Here is a 12,951-nt window from a genome sequence, read left to right as displayed (position 1 = left end):
AATTGCTCGTTACTCTCATTAGAAATTACCCTTAGGAACTAATGAACTAATGTAAACCAATAAGGAATGAAATATAATTGGATTCCTAGTAATAGGATGTAATAGAATCAAGTAGGACAAGGTCTATTTGTAATACACAGTAGGGGGCTGCAGAAATTCTGCTGATTATGTATCTTTGTCGGGAGTTCAATAGAGAAAAACAAAGCCAGTAACCCCCTGTCTGTGACTCAAAGACTTCATTTAGAAATTGCCTCTAGTCACTGCTGGAAATAGAGCTAGCACCGATTAAAATTAATAAATATAGATGACTTACATTATAAATAGAAACATTTTATTTTGAATAAAGCATAAAACAGTTTATCCTCTAAATTAGTAATTTCTCATTAAATAATTTTATTATAGTCACAAAATCTTATGAAACTAATTGCAATTTATATTGCCATTTAAAAATTATTGTTCCATCCAGCATTTTGAAAACGATGACTAATGTCCTGCTTTAACTTAAATATAACGGTCAAAATAGAAGGTGTAGCAAATCTATAGGTGTGTCCACCATGAACCTACCAAATTGTTCCTGGGTTCTCCTCCTTAATGAGCACTTGATGATTGATTAGTGATCAGTTTAGGAGCTAATTAAAGTCACTACAGTGGCCGAAACCGGTTTGGCTCAATGGATAGAGCATCGGCCTGCGGACTGAAAGGTCCCAGGTTCGATTCCGGTCAAGGGCATGTACCGTGGTTGCGGGCACATCCCCAGTAGGGGGTGTGCAAGAGGCAGCTGGTCGATGATTTTCTCTCATCGATGTTTCTAACTCTCTATCCCTCTTCCTTCCTCTCTGTAAAAAATCAATAAAATATATATTTTTTTTAAAAGTCACTACAGTGATCAATCTCCCAGTTTCAGGTTCAGCAACATAACAGTGAGTTCATTTCTAGATATTTTCTGTGCAGCAAAGCAGATGAGCTCTGGCCTAGGAGCCCATCGTGGATTCTAGGAGGAACTTCATATCCTCACCATGGATGAGGCAGCTTGTGTACTCCTTGCTGCCTCTGGTCCACAGATTCAGAAGTGAATTAGTATGATTTTTGGCTTTTCCTTTTGGTTAAAATTTATCGTCCACTTGTCCTAGCTGGTTTGGCTCAGTGGATAGAGCGCTGGCCTGCAGCCTGAAGGGTCCTGTGTTTGGTTCCAGTTGTGGGCTCGATCCCCAGGAGGGGGGCGTGCAGGAGGCAGCTGATCAATGATTCTCTCTCATCATTGATGTTTCTGTCTCTCTCCCTATCCCTTCCTCTCTAAAGTCAAGCTAAAGGAGTTCATCACCACCAAACCAGTATTATATGAAATGCTGAAAGGTATTCTTTAAGAAGAGGAAGAAGAAGAAAAAAGATAAAAATTATGATCAACAAATTCATATATATCAACAAGAGAATCTAAAAATCAAGTGAATTAAAAATTTGAGCAACAGAATAAACTGGTGAATATAATAGAATCAGGGGCAAAGAAAGGGAGTGGATTGATAATTATCAGGGGGAATGGGAGGTGGGGGGTTCAGGAAGAGACTGGATTAAAATCATACACCTGTGGATGAGGACAATGTGGTTGGGGGGGGGGGGGGTAGGTAAGGGCAGAGGGTGGGACGGGAACCGGGTGGAAGGGAGCTATGGGGGGGGAAAGGAGAAACAATTGTAATAATCTGAGCAATAAACATTTATTTAAAAATAAATAAATAAATAAATAAAAAGTTTTAAAAAAAATTTTTATCATCCACTTACCCTAACACTGAAAAAAATCAACCCTTTTAGTCACTGAGAAGTACATTACATATTTTTCCCCTGAAAGTAAATGCTTATGGTATTTAGTTGTTGCCAGATTATTACCCGAAATCATGGACTCACAGGTTTTCAGAGGTGGGAAGGGCCTGAGAGGTCTTTACAGGGGAGAGAGCTGAGGGCCAGCAGAGTTCAGGAAGCCTTGTTGCGAGGTCCCGGGCGGGGCAGTGCCGGTGGAGGCTCTCACCCTGGGGTACCCAGGACACGATGCTCCTTCCACTAACACTGGCTCTTGAAGAGGAAGAAGAAAACAGTAAATCTCCAACAGAAAACAAATACAGGAATGATACTATAGATTATTTTTTCAGATAAACCAGTGGTTGGCAAATTGCGGCTCGCAAGCCACATGCAGCTTTTTGGCCCCTTGAGTGTGGCTCTTCCACAAAATACCACGGCCTGGGCGAGTCTATTTTGAAGAAGTGGCGTTAGAAGTTTAAGTTTAAAAAATTTGGCTGTCAAAAGAAATTTCAATCGTTGTACTGTTGATATTTGGCTCTGTTGACTAATGAGTTTGCCGACCACTGAGATAGACTGCTAAATGCCGTCCTACCTTATTTCCTCTGAGCTTCATCAGATATTCTTTTTTAAAAATATATTTTTTATTGATTTCAGATAGAAAGGGAGAGGGAGAAAAACCAATGATGAAAAAGAATCATTGATCAGTTGCCTCCCGCAGCCCTGCCCACCCTCCCCACTGGGGATGGAGCCCGCAACCCGGACATGTGCCCTGACGGGGAATCGAACCAGGACCTCCTGATTCATAAGTCAATGCTCAATAATTGAGCCACACCGGCCAAGCAAATGCTCCTTTTTTAGAGGGATCTCTTCAAATTCTCCAGGAAAGAAGCCTTCTAGTTACACAATCAGTTTTCCCTTCTGTCCTCGGGCCTCTAGTTTGTACTTTCTCTTCATTCCACACAAAAGTGTTTGAAGTGTACAGTTAGATTTTATTGCATCCCTAATTTTGGTCCTGTAGGGAGAACTTACGTTGTCATGGTACCTCTAATAGATGAGGCTCACTGCTGAGGGTCAGAAAGTCTGAGGTTATAAAGCTATTTTGCAACAAAACTAAGACCAAAATTCACGTTTATTGAATTTCATACACCTAAACTCTTTCCATTAAAATGTTGTTCTATACTGTTCAGTTCTGAAACAAAATCTTTAGCCCTGAACCAAACAGGTTTTCATTAACCATAGTTTCTCCCTTTGCATATGTGTTCTCTGTTTTTCCCTTTGTTCTCTTTATTCTCTGCATCCCTGTTGCCTGTCATTTGGTAGGTTGACAGTCCCTAGTCAGCAGGGTCCAGAATCCCAGACAATGCCTTTTGTTCAGAGCATTTGTTTGGATCATAAATGATGATAAATTCGGACTATCACACTGATTTCATTTCAATGGAGTCACAACATACCTCAGGTTTCCTTTGATAAGCTAGCTTTAAAGACAGTATCTCATGCTGCTTGTTTGTTCATCTTAATCTGTTTGCTCAATCTCAAGATCTTTGCTAAAATTCTTGACATCCACGTAAGTGGAAAATATTGCTAATTTCTTTCCCTTCACCTCTGTTAGAATTGACCACCTTCCCAGTCATGGACAAATCATTACCCATTAGTAAAATGAATTATTTCATGGTACTTTTTTCAAATATCAGTAGTAGACACTTCTGTGCACTTATTGTCAAGCTCTTTTTCTGTGTCCTTTATATATCTTGACCCCCAGTTCATCTTCCCAGCTACCCTATGCAGTGGGTAATATTGTTATGCTGACTTCACAGTGAGGAAATGGAAGCACAGAAAGGTCAAGTTACTTGCCTAAGATCACACAGCAAAGTAACCACACAGTTAGGACTTGAACCCAAGCAGTCTGTTGTGTGAGTCTGAGCTCTTAGCCACCAGTGTACTACTTCTCAAAGTGAACTTTCCTGTAAATGTTCCTTTGCAAATATACTTAAGTTTTGTAAGTTCTGCTTTATTGACTTATAGAGAGCCATATGAATCTATTGAGAGGAGGGGGTTATGAAAATTCATCATCATGACCATCCTACTGACCACTCATCACCTCAGGAATCAGCAGCTTTTCCAGCCCAAATGCAAATGAGAATAAAAGTGGGGGAGGTGGAGGGGAGACGGGGTGGGGACTGAGAGATCCATCATAGGTTCTGACAGAGTGACATTAATGTTGAGGGTTGGCCTCTCCTGTCTTTATATAAATAAAACATAGGCTCCCTGCAAATCTTCTCCCCCAAGTAAGCTCCCACACTTAAATATAAGCTGATTGAAAAGAAGCCTAGGGATTCTTCTCCACCTGCCTCCCATTCAGCCTTCCCTGAAGTCAGTGACTGCCCCTTCCCACCTCGTTTGTCTCCCAGGAAGAGCAGGGTAGGGATTTCACCTCCCGCGCCTGGCTTATGGGGACTCGCTACCTGAGATGAATTCATGAGATCAATATAAACTGCTCCCTGAAACCTGGGCGAATGTCCACTTAATTTTACAGGAACTGTCAGCAGGCATCCAAAGGGTGCTAATTACTAGGTGTACCTTGCAGACAGGTTAGCAAGGCCTCTTCGAAGTGTGAATTCAGGTCGTGTTTCATGAGCATGTAGGTATCTGTGCAGCCAGCTCCTAGGCACCCCTCCCTGGTATGTTAGAGTTTCCCTAGCCTGTGATGCCACATGAAATAGCAGGAAGGGCCCCCATCTCCTCCGCTTCCGCTGTCCGTTGGTCCTTTCTCCCAGCGGCTTTGCCTTTGGGAGACAGTGGCCTGTGCTCCTCACTCAGAGCCTGGATATGAAGCCAGCGAGCCTGGCCCCAGAGCCTGAAGGCTTATTTCTATGTCCTACCTTAGAAACTGTCAAGAACGACAGTTACCCGTCCTGGGATGTGCTTCTGTGCATTCCATCTTTTGATCCCGACTTTAGCTCACAGGAACTGGGGCTCAAGAAAATTAAGAAACGTGTCCAGCTGGTCAGCAGCAGCATCAGAACTCAAATCCAGGATCCATCCTCAAGGTTGGCTCCGTACAGTGAAGAGCAAGACAGCCTGAGGTTGCAGGTGTAAGCTCCCAGCAGACCTCGCTGAGTGCTCTCCTAAGGCAGCTGCTGCGCACCACCTCTGCCTCAGCCCCCAGAGACACAGCGTGGCAGAGGCCCTAACCTGGAGGGAGGGGCTGGGGCTGTGGGCCCCTGGAGGGGCCAGGCTCCTTGCAGGGAAGCCCACTGGGCCCAGCAGGGGTTGGGGGAGGGCGGGGAGAGACGAACCATGCTCTCACCACGAACCTGAGAGTTTCCTGGGAAAGGCCAGGAATGGGTTTCCAAGGCTATTGGCCTCAACCCGATGGTTTTGTGAGTCTGGGACTTGGAGAAATTCAGTTACAGTTAGAGCCCTTTATGTATTGATTGTAGAGAAGAGATCTTTATCCCAGGTAGTTGATATTTAAGGAAACCCAAAGAATGTAGTTTTTCAGAAGAGCTTTTAGTGATTGATGGGTTTAGTAAAACAGTAGTAGGCTATGTATGGAATTAGGAAATTCTGTCACTGACGTACTGCTTTTCACCTCCCTCACCACACTTTTTTTTTGAAGGGCCATAAATTCCAGTACTAACTATATTTCACAAATGATTTAAAACTATTTATCATCCCATCAATCCAGTCTCAGGTATTCCTTGGTGGTAGAGAAGAACAATGCCAGGTACAAGCTAGTAATATTAGTAGGTATTTGTTAGATGAGAGGACAAGCTGACTGTAAAATGGATTCCTCTCCTTCATTTGTTGCTCACCAAATGCCTATTATATCCCTACTGTGTATAAGGGAATATTAAGGATCGGAAGGCACCTAAGATGTTACTGGTGCCCTACCTGGATTTGCAGTCTGTAATACGGAACGGTACACCAATACCTGTGACCCGGGGCTCAGAGTCTCAGTGCAGTCTGTATGCAGGTCTTGGTGGCCAGGAGTACAAGGTTACTCTGGCTGATGAACCAGGGAAAACACTTAGCAACAGGGGAGGTGTGAGCTTGTCTTGGAGGGTGAGTCACAATGTTCCCCAGAGGAGTCCGAGGGGAGGGCACCCCAGGCAGTGGGATTGGCTTGGGAGAGGACACAGAAGCAGGAAAGTGCAGCGTCGAGCGATTGACTCAGGCAGTACACGAAGTGCCTCTTGGGCTGCTGTGGGGACCAGACTGTGAGGGTGCCTAAGCCGCGAGGCAGAGGGAGTCACGTCAAGTTTAAGGTCAGAGAAAGGGAGAGCAGAGAACAGGCCCTGGAGCTGTCATTCTAGACCACATGTGTCAAACACAAGGCCCGCGGGCTAAATCCAGCCCGCCAGGCCTTGCAATGTGGCCCGCACCGCGCTGTCATCACTGCACTCCGCTGTCAGTTTATGACATTGTCAGTTTATGACTGTTCAGTAAACCATTCGGCCCGCGATTTAGGCTGGATTTTAGATTTTGGCCACTTCTCTGATTGAGTTCGACACCCCTATTCTAGACCCTCATTCTTACCGCCCATCCCCTCTTCTTCCACTCTGAGGCCACTGTACACCCACCCATATCTTCACCAGACTGTCACTAAGATACCGCTCTGACCATTCTATTTACACCTCTGTGTGTTCGCAACCCTCTGTAGGATAAATTCAGCACTTCTTAACTGGGGCTTCATGCCTCTCCTGATCTTCTCCAAGCCAGTTACCCCTGTTTTATCCTTCAGCTCACTTACCCAGCCATCCACTTTTTACCATGTCCTCCGACCCCCTTCTCTGCCTCTTGGTCTCCTCGTGCCCACCTCACTGTATGCCCCCCCCCCATACCTTTGCCAATACTGTCCTTCCAGCCTGAGCGCCCTCCATCTGTGTCCATGAGAATCTCCAAGGCCCATTTTTTTAAATCTCCACAAATTTAAACTTACAGCAGATGGAAACCAAGTCTTTATTTTTATGCCCAAATGTTGAATGAATGAATAAATATTTACCTTTCATTCCTTCTTTTTCTCAATTCTTGAATATAAACAAAAGTAACTCTATATCCCCCAGGGAATGGGGCCTTCCATTTGTAGAATGCTTTAGCCTTCCCAAAGGGTATGTATGGCCTACCGGTCCAGACCAGCCTGGAGCCTGGTTGCCAGAGTCCCAGCCATGGCTCTGCCAGTTACAGCCATGTGAACTCGGGAACGTTACTTACCTCACCTGTGAAACGGGGAGGTAAAGGTACCTACCTGATAAAGAACCTTTAGAAGGACTAAATACGTTTTTTTGAGTTTTGGTTTTTTTTTTTGTAACATGCTTAGAACAATCTCTGGCACCATAGTGAGCATTATATAATTTTTGTTTAGCGAAGTATATACATGTTTCATATATGTACATATATTAATGGTATAGATGGTATACATATACACACATATATGGGGAGTACTCAGTCAAGTTTAAGTTACACACACACACACAGGGATGCACAATTGGGTATCCACAGAAACCTTGTAAGATGAGCAAAGTGTTAAATAACTTCCCCACCCCTGGTACCTGGTAGATCCATTTCTGGAACCACACCTGGTGACTGATGGATCCTTCTCTGGATCCATGCTTTCTAACTTCCGAACCAGGAGTCAAAAAGTAAAATTTATAGCTTTCATCCACTGATCTTTGCCAACACATGTTTTTTCCAATACATAATGATCTCTTGGTGCTGAATATTGAAATTCACTATGGATATTTTAATTATACTGATTTGAAGTACAAGAGTAGTGTCAGATGTAGTATATTGGTCTGTCAGGATTTTGCAAACCTCACAAAGAAACCCGTGATACGGTCACCTTCCTCTTGGCTATATTCTTCCTGCACTTAAGGAAAGATGGAGCGAAAGGATAAATTGAATGTGTTCAACAGAGAATTATGCATGAAGTGTTAGTGCAGAAGGTTTCAGAGAGGAAGCTGTGCTATCGGAGCACATTTAAATGGAGCTACGCCGACCGTGCCATTGGGTGTGCAGAGGCTTGTGTGTGCGTTAGGCTGATGGAGAAGCTGTGGGTTTCTCTGCCATGTGCATTCAACATGCATCTTTGAAAAATAAAAGCATTCTTTTACTTCTCTGGAAAAAGGGAACTGTCAGTTATTTTACTTTAAATACAAAACACATTTAACTTCTGTCAACAGTTCACTTTTTCAATAATACAGTTTGTATTTGCACTCATTATGTACAATTAGAGTTCTCAAAGAAGCTCTTAGTGTTTTTTCTCCCCCAACTTTTAAACGCGTTCATTGTAACTGTTAACATTTCAGAGAATCTTAGAAACCCTCCGATTGGGGAATGGAACAAAGGAACTTCCTTTCTGTACATTGCCATTGAACTGCGTCAAGAATCCTCCGCTATTATTCTGGACCACCTAATGATGCGCTGGTCACACCCTTCTCTTGCTCCGTTAGGTCAGACTCCAGCGTTTCCCTTTAACCCAGGCCAGCTGATAAGGAATGCCATGCTGGCAGCCAGTTCCATTTGTGCAAATTACCTGCTTACACTGGTCCTCAGCATCTAAACAAAGCAAGAGTGGGGAGATCCATTCTTTTCTTTGTGATGTATTTTTTAAAAAGACTTCTCAGGCACCCACAGTCTGAGACGCCTTTTCATCCAGCTTTGATGGGAGTCACGTGTCCTCATTTCTTCTTTGCTGTCTATGAGCAAGAAGAATGCAGACAGCTGAGCAACGTGGTGTGTGTGTGTGTGTGTGTGTTGTGTCAGAGAGGGGGGCGGGGAGAGATTGTTTTTTTTCTCTCACCCTCTTAGTTAAAGATGTAACTGGAATCAGCACCCAGTGGTGTGTGGGTTTGCTTCGGGCAGGGAGGACAAACAGAGCCGAGCCTAGAAATGCGAGGTGTGGGGCCCATTCAGTGACCTCGCTGTTTGCCCAGCTGCAGGGTGACTCCCTTTTCATTCCTCAGCTGCCCAGCTGCTTCCTAACACTATTTTATTTTCCTTTTAAACTGAAGTAGCCAATCACACTTCCCCAACAGGCCTGATAATTACTAAAAACAGACCACTTGGCAGTTGCACGCAGCCCAGGACAAGCTGCCACGGTTTATAGATGAGCACTTGGTTTGTTCTTGGTCAGCAGTGCCTGTCACAGAATTTGCTCACACCAGGTTTTATGAAAAGAAATGAAGGTTCTTCATTAACCCCATGTTTTGCTCTTAAAAATAGTCGTCTTAATGTATATTAAGTGAAGCCATTAAAAATGCTGGTTTTTCTCCTTTTTTTTTTTTTTTTTTATATAATCCACAATGGCAGCAATTTCATATGGTTTGACCTAAGTAAATGCATCTATTCCAGAGGTGCTTCTGGTAACCAAACTAGTTTATAACTCATCTTTAAATGAGAAAACTCAAGTTCCTTACTTCAAAGCATTACATTAATCTCAACTTCTTAACAACTGTGCCGTAACTATAAAATGGTCTCTGGTTATTTATAAATGAAATAATATTTTGAAATTGAAATATGTTTGAGCCTAAACTAAAACTATGTTTTGTATTTTGACAAGTAGATTTTTAAGCAGTAAAACTTAGTAAGGGCTGTACTAATTTGGAGTTTTTTATAAATCCAAGGTTAGGCTAAAATTTATTCATGAATAATGGTTTATTGTGCAAATTAATAATGCTGAGGAGATTTTAGAGCAACACTTGTAAGCTTAAGGGAACTTCTCAAGTTCACTGACAGCCTGTATAAGACTCTCAATCATTTTTTCATCAAGGCCTGTCTCCTCAGTGCCTCTTCCTGGCAGGTGAACTTAATTTGCATGTTTCTGTTTTCTTTAGGTAGAAACAATATTCCATAATTCATCTATTTTACTAACAATCTGAAAGTTGGAAGGTGATATTCTTAACATATGTGTCATATAATTGTTTCCATTTACTTCCTAAGTTACAAACAGACATTCTTTTAACAGTTTGGGTCACGTTTTTTTTGCAGGTGATGAAAACATACCATATGTATCATGCGGAGAGCATCAGTGCAGAGAGCAAGCTGAAAGAGGCCGAGAAACAAGAAGAAAAGCAAATTGGGAGATCCGGCGATCCAGTCTTTCATATTAGACTAGAGGAGAGACACCAGCGGCGAAGCTCTGTAAAGAAAATCGAAAAAATGAAAGAAAAGGTAAGTGAAAACAGATTGCCATGTCTTTCTGTCCTCACTTGAGATGACTTATCGTCCTCACTTGAGGTGACAAACTGAAGAACATTAATGCAATAGCTGATAGACACAGATTATAAATTATCGAGAAATACATGAATTTCCTCCCATGGGAATACAGAATGTTTAAGGAACATAAAAATCATGTAATAACAGCTGGACATCATTTAGTGGTGAATGCCAAGTATTCAATACACAATGTAGAGGACTTGAATAGTAACAAAAGAGATTTCATTGCAAATGGGCCTAAGGCCCAAATACATTGTTGTTATTCCCCATAGCTGGGTAATTTTAGTTTGTTATTTAAATCAGATTTTAAATGTACTTTACTCAAAAGATTTCGAAGGTTATTTGTAGATGTAGAATAAATTGTTTAGATTAATAAAAATTCATGTGTGTTTCTGTGTCTTGTTTGAAAATGACTTTCTTATTTTTCCCGATGCCTGGATCTTCATTGGCAGAGACAAGCAAAGTATTCAGAAAATAAGCTAAAATCGATTAAGGCACGGAATGAATACCTCCTGACCCTTGAAGCAACCAACGCCTCTGTTTTCAAGTATTATATTCATGATCTCTCAGATTTAATTGATGTAAGTACTTGTAGTTTTTGTGTTTTCCACATTAAGATGAAATTAACAATAACTGTATTTCATTGATTCTAAAACACCATCATGTATTAAAACTGTTATTTTACATAATAGTCAGAAAAAAGTACATTGCTGATTAAACCATACATAATACTAAGACACTCTCAATTGTCAGATGAATCTGAAAAAAGGTGCATGCTAAAACATGAAAAACAACTTAGACCCTACCGGTTTGGGTCAGTGGATAGAGCGCCAGCCTGTGGACTGAAGCATCCCAGGTTCGATTCCAGTCAAAGGCACATGCCCAGTGGGGGTCAAGCAGGAGGCAGCTGATCAATGATTCCCTCTCATCATTGATGTTTCTCTCTCCCTCTTCCTTCCTCTCTGCAACCAATAAAAGTATATTTAAAAAAACAACAACAAACAAAGTAGTAGGTTCTGTGAAGCTGAGTGCTTGGTCGACTCAGTTAGGAAGGGGAGTCAGTCATTTTAAAATTATGTAGTGGCACAGTCCTAACTGCATTCATTGATTCAAAACATGCTTATTGGGGCCCTCCTATTGTGAGATGCTGAGGCGATGAGAAGCCCTGAACAGTTCTTACCCTCTGGAATTTAAAGTGGAAAAGGCAGATGCTAAGCAAATTATGACATAAATGATTGCTTTACTATTGTTGTGATGAAATACTGTGTAACAAAATAGTGTGCATAAACCACTTTTATAGATTTAGCTAACTCTATACTTTTCACTCATGGAATCTGATATAGAAAAGCACTAATGGGCTCATTCAGAACTCTGTGAGCTTGTACCCACTGTTAGTGATTATTGCCATTATTCCCCAACTTTAACCTTCTGCATTATTTATTCTTTCATCCAGAAAATGGTACTGAGTATGCTAACAGTATTGTGCTAACACTGTAGAGGAGACTGCAAAGATGAAACAGAAGAAAATCCTGTGTCCAAAAATGCCAATAGTTGCAAATAAAAAAGGGATGTGTCGTAAGAAAAGCACAGATAAAGTAATAGAGGTTCAGAGAGTTATCTGCAGGAACTTTATTCATATATTGCTTTGTAATGATTGGATTGAACATCAAATGATATTAGGAAATTATGTTCTACTAGTGGCCCAATGCACGAAATTCATGCACATTAAAAGGGGATTAATTAGAGGAAATAATTTAATATTGCTATTTGCCCTCTCTCTTTAATAGAAGTGTCAGAGATGAAAATAAATTAGTAAAATGTATATGAAAACCTTCCTCTTGTGAGAGTTTGGGGCACACCACGGGACCCAGAGTCAAGTCCCTGCCCAAACACATGCACCTCAAAATCACGTGAGACCCAGACTTGGCCTCCCCCCTCCCCCAATTGGGCTAGATCCAGACCTGGCCAGTCCCACCCTTGTCAAGCCCTGCTGGGCAGGGGGTGTAACCTCAAGTACCTTGGCCCGGTGCCAGGACGCGGGGGGGGGGGGGAGGGCCTGAGGTCCCCCAGCCAAGACTGGGGTAGGGGGTGTGCCTTGAGATCCCCCATCAAACCCCACCAGATGGGGGATGTGGATTAATCCCCTGTCAAGCTCCGCTGGGGGGGGGGGGGGGGGGCGCACACAGTCTTAGGTCCCCCATCAAGCCACACTGGGTGGGGGGTGTAGCCTGAGTTCCCCCGACCCAGCACTGGGGTTGCACCTTGAGGTCCCCTGTCAAGCCCTAGTGGGTGGGGAGCATGGCCTGAGGTCCTGTATCAAGCCTCGCCAGGCAGGGGGGCGCTTCCTTAGGTCCCCTGGCCTGGTGCCAGAGTGGGGTGTGTGGCCTGAGGTTCCCTGTCAAGCCCCATGGGGGTGGGTGTGGGTGTAGCCTCAGGTCCCAGCTGATTGCTCATTAAGGCTCCTGATGGGAATTTGGCTTCAGCTGTGGGTGCAGCCATCTTTGTGATGGAGTGATGATCAATTAGCATATTCCTTCTTTATTAGATATGATAGCTTACAGAAGGGGTGGGGAACATTGGCCTGAGGGCCACATAAGGCCTGAGAAATCATTTGGTCTGGCCCTGCCAAGGCATTTGGGGTGAGTTAGTTAAATGTTTGACCAAATATAGCAGGCTAATTTGTAAGTTGATAATTTTGTCTAGCCCAAAAATGATGTTATAAATATCCAGATGGCCCTTGGCAGAAAAAAAGATTCCCCACCCCTGGCTTACAGTGTCATAGTTTAGACACGCAGTAAAGTTAAAGCAACTTTATTTTATGGTGAATTTAAAGCTCATGTATTTACCAATTATTTTAGAGCCATAGTTTAGGAATTTTACAAAGGAATTGTTGAGGGAGGGAATTATTCTTTAGTTCATTAACACTCTGATATGACTTTTTTTTTG

General features: G+C 42.7%; 1 protein-coding gene across 3 annotated transcripts in view; it reads left to right on the top strand.

Moving 5' to 3' along the window:
- SRGAP1 (SLIT-ROBO Rho GTPase activating protein 1) overlaps positions 1 to 12,951 on the top strand; it is a 261,746-nt gene that overhangs the window by 160,359 nt on the left and 88,436 nt on the right. For all 3 annotated transcript variants that reach the window (XR_014794476.1, XM_084877575.1, XM_084877574.1), the window contains exons 5-6: positions 9,778 to 9,960; positions 10,458 to 10,586. Coding sequence is in view for 2 of the 3 variants with exons in the window: in XM_084877575.1 (XP_084733701.1) it covers positions 9,778 to 9,960; positions 10,458 to 10,586 (312 nt within the window). In the remaining variant the exon portion in view is untranslated. The remainder of the gene's footprint in view (positions 1 to 9,777; positions 9,961 to 10,457; positions 10,587 to 12,951) is intronic.

The sequence above is a fragment of the Pipistrellus hanaki genome (assembly GCF_964339955.1).
Source record: "Pipistrellus hanaki genome assembly, chromosome: 3".
NCBI lineage: Eukaryota > Metazoa > Chordata > Mammalia > Chiroptera > Vespertilionidae > Pipistrellus > Pipistrellus hanaki.
The sequence above is the reverse complement of the archived record's forward strand: the minus strand, read 5'-3'. Positions and strand labels throughout refer to the sequence as shown.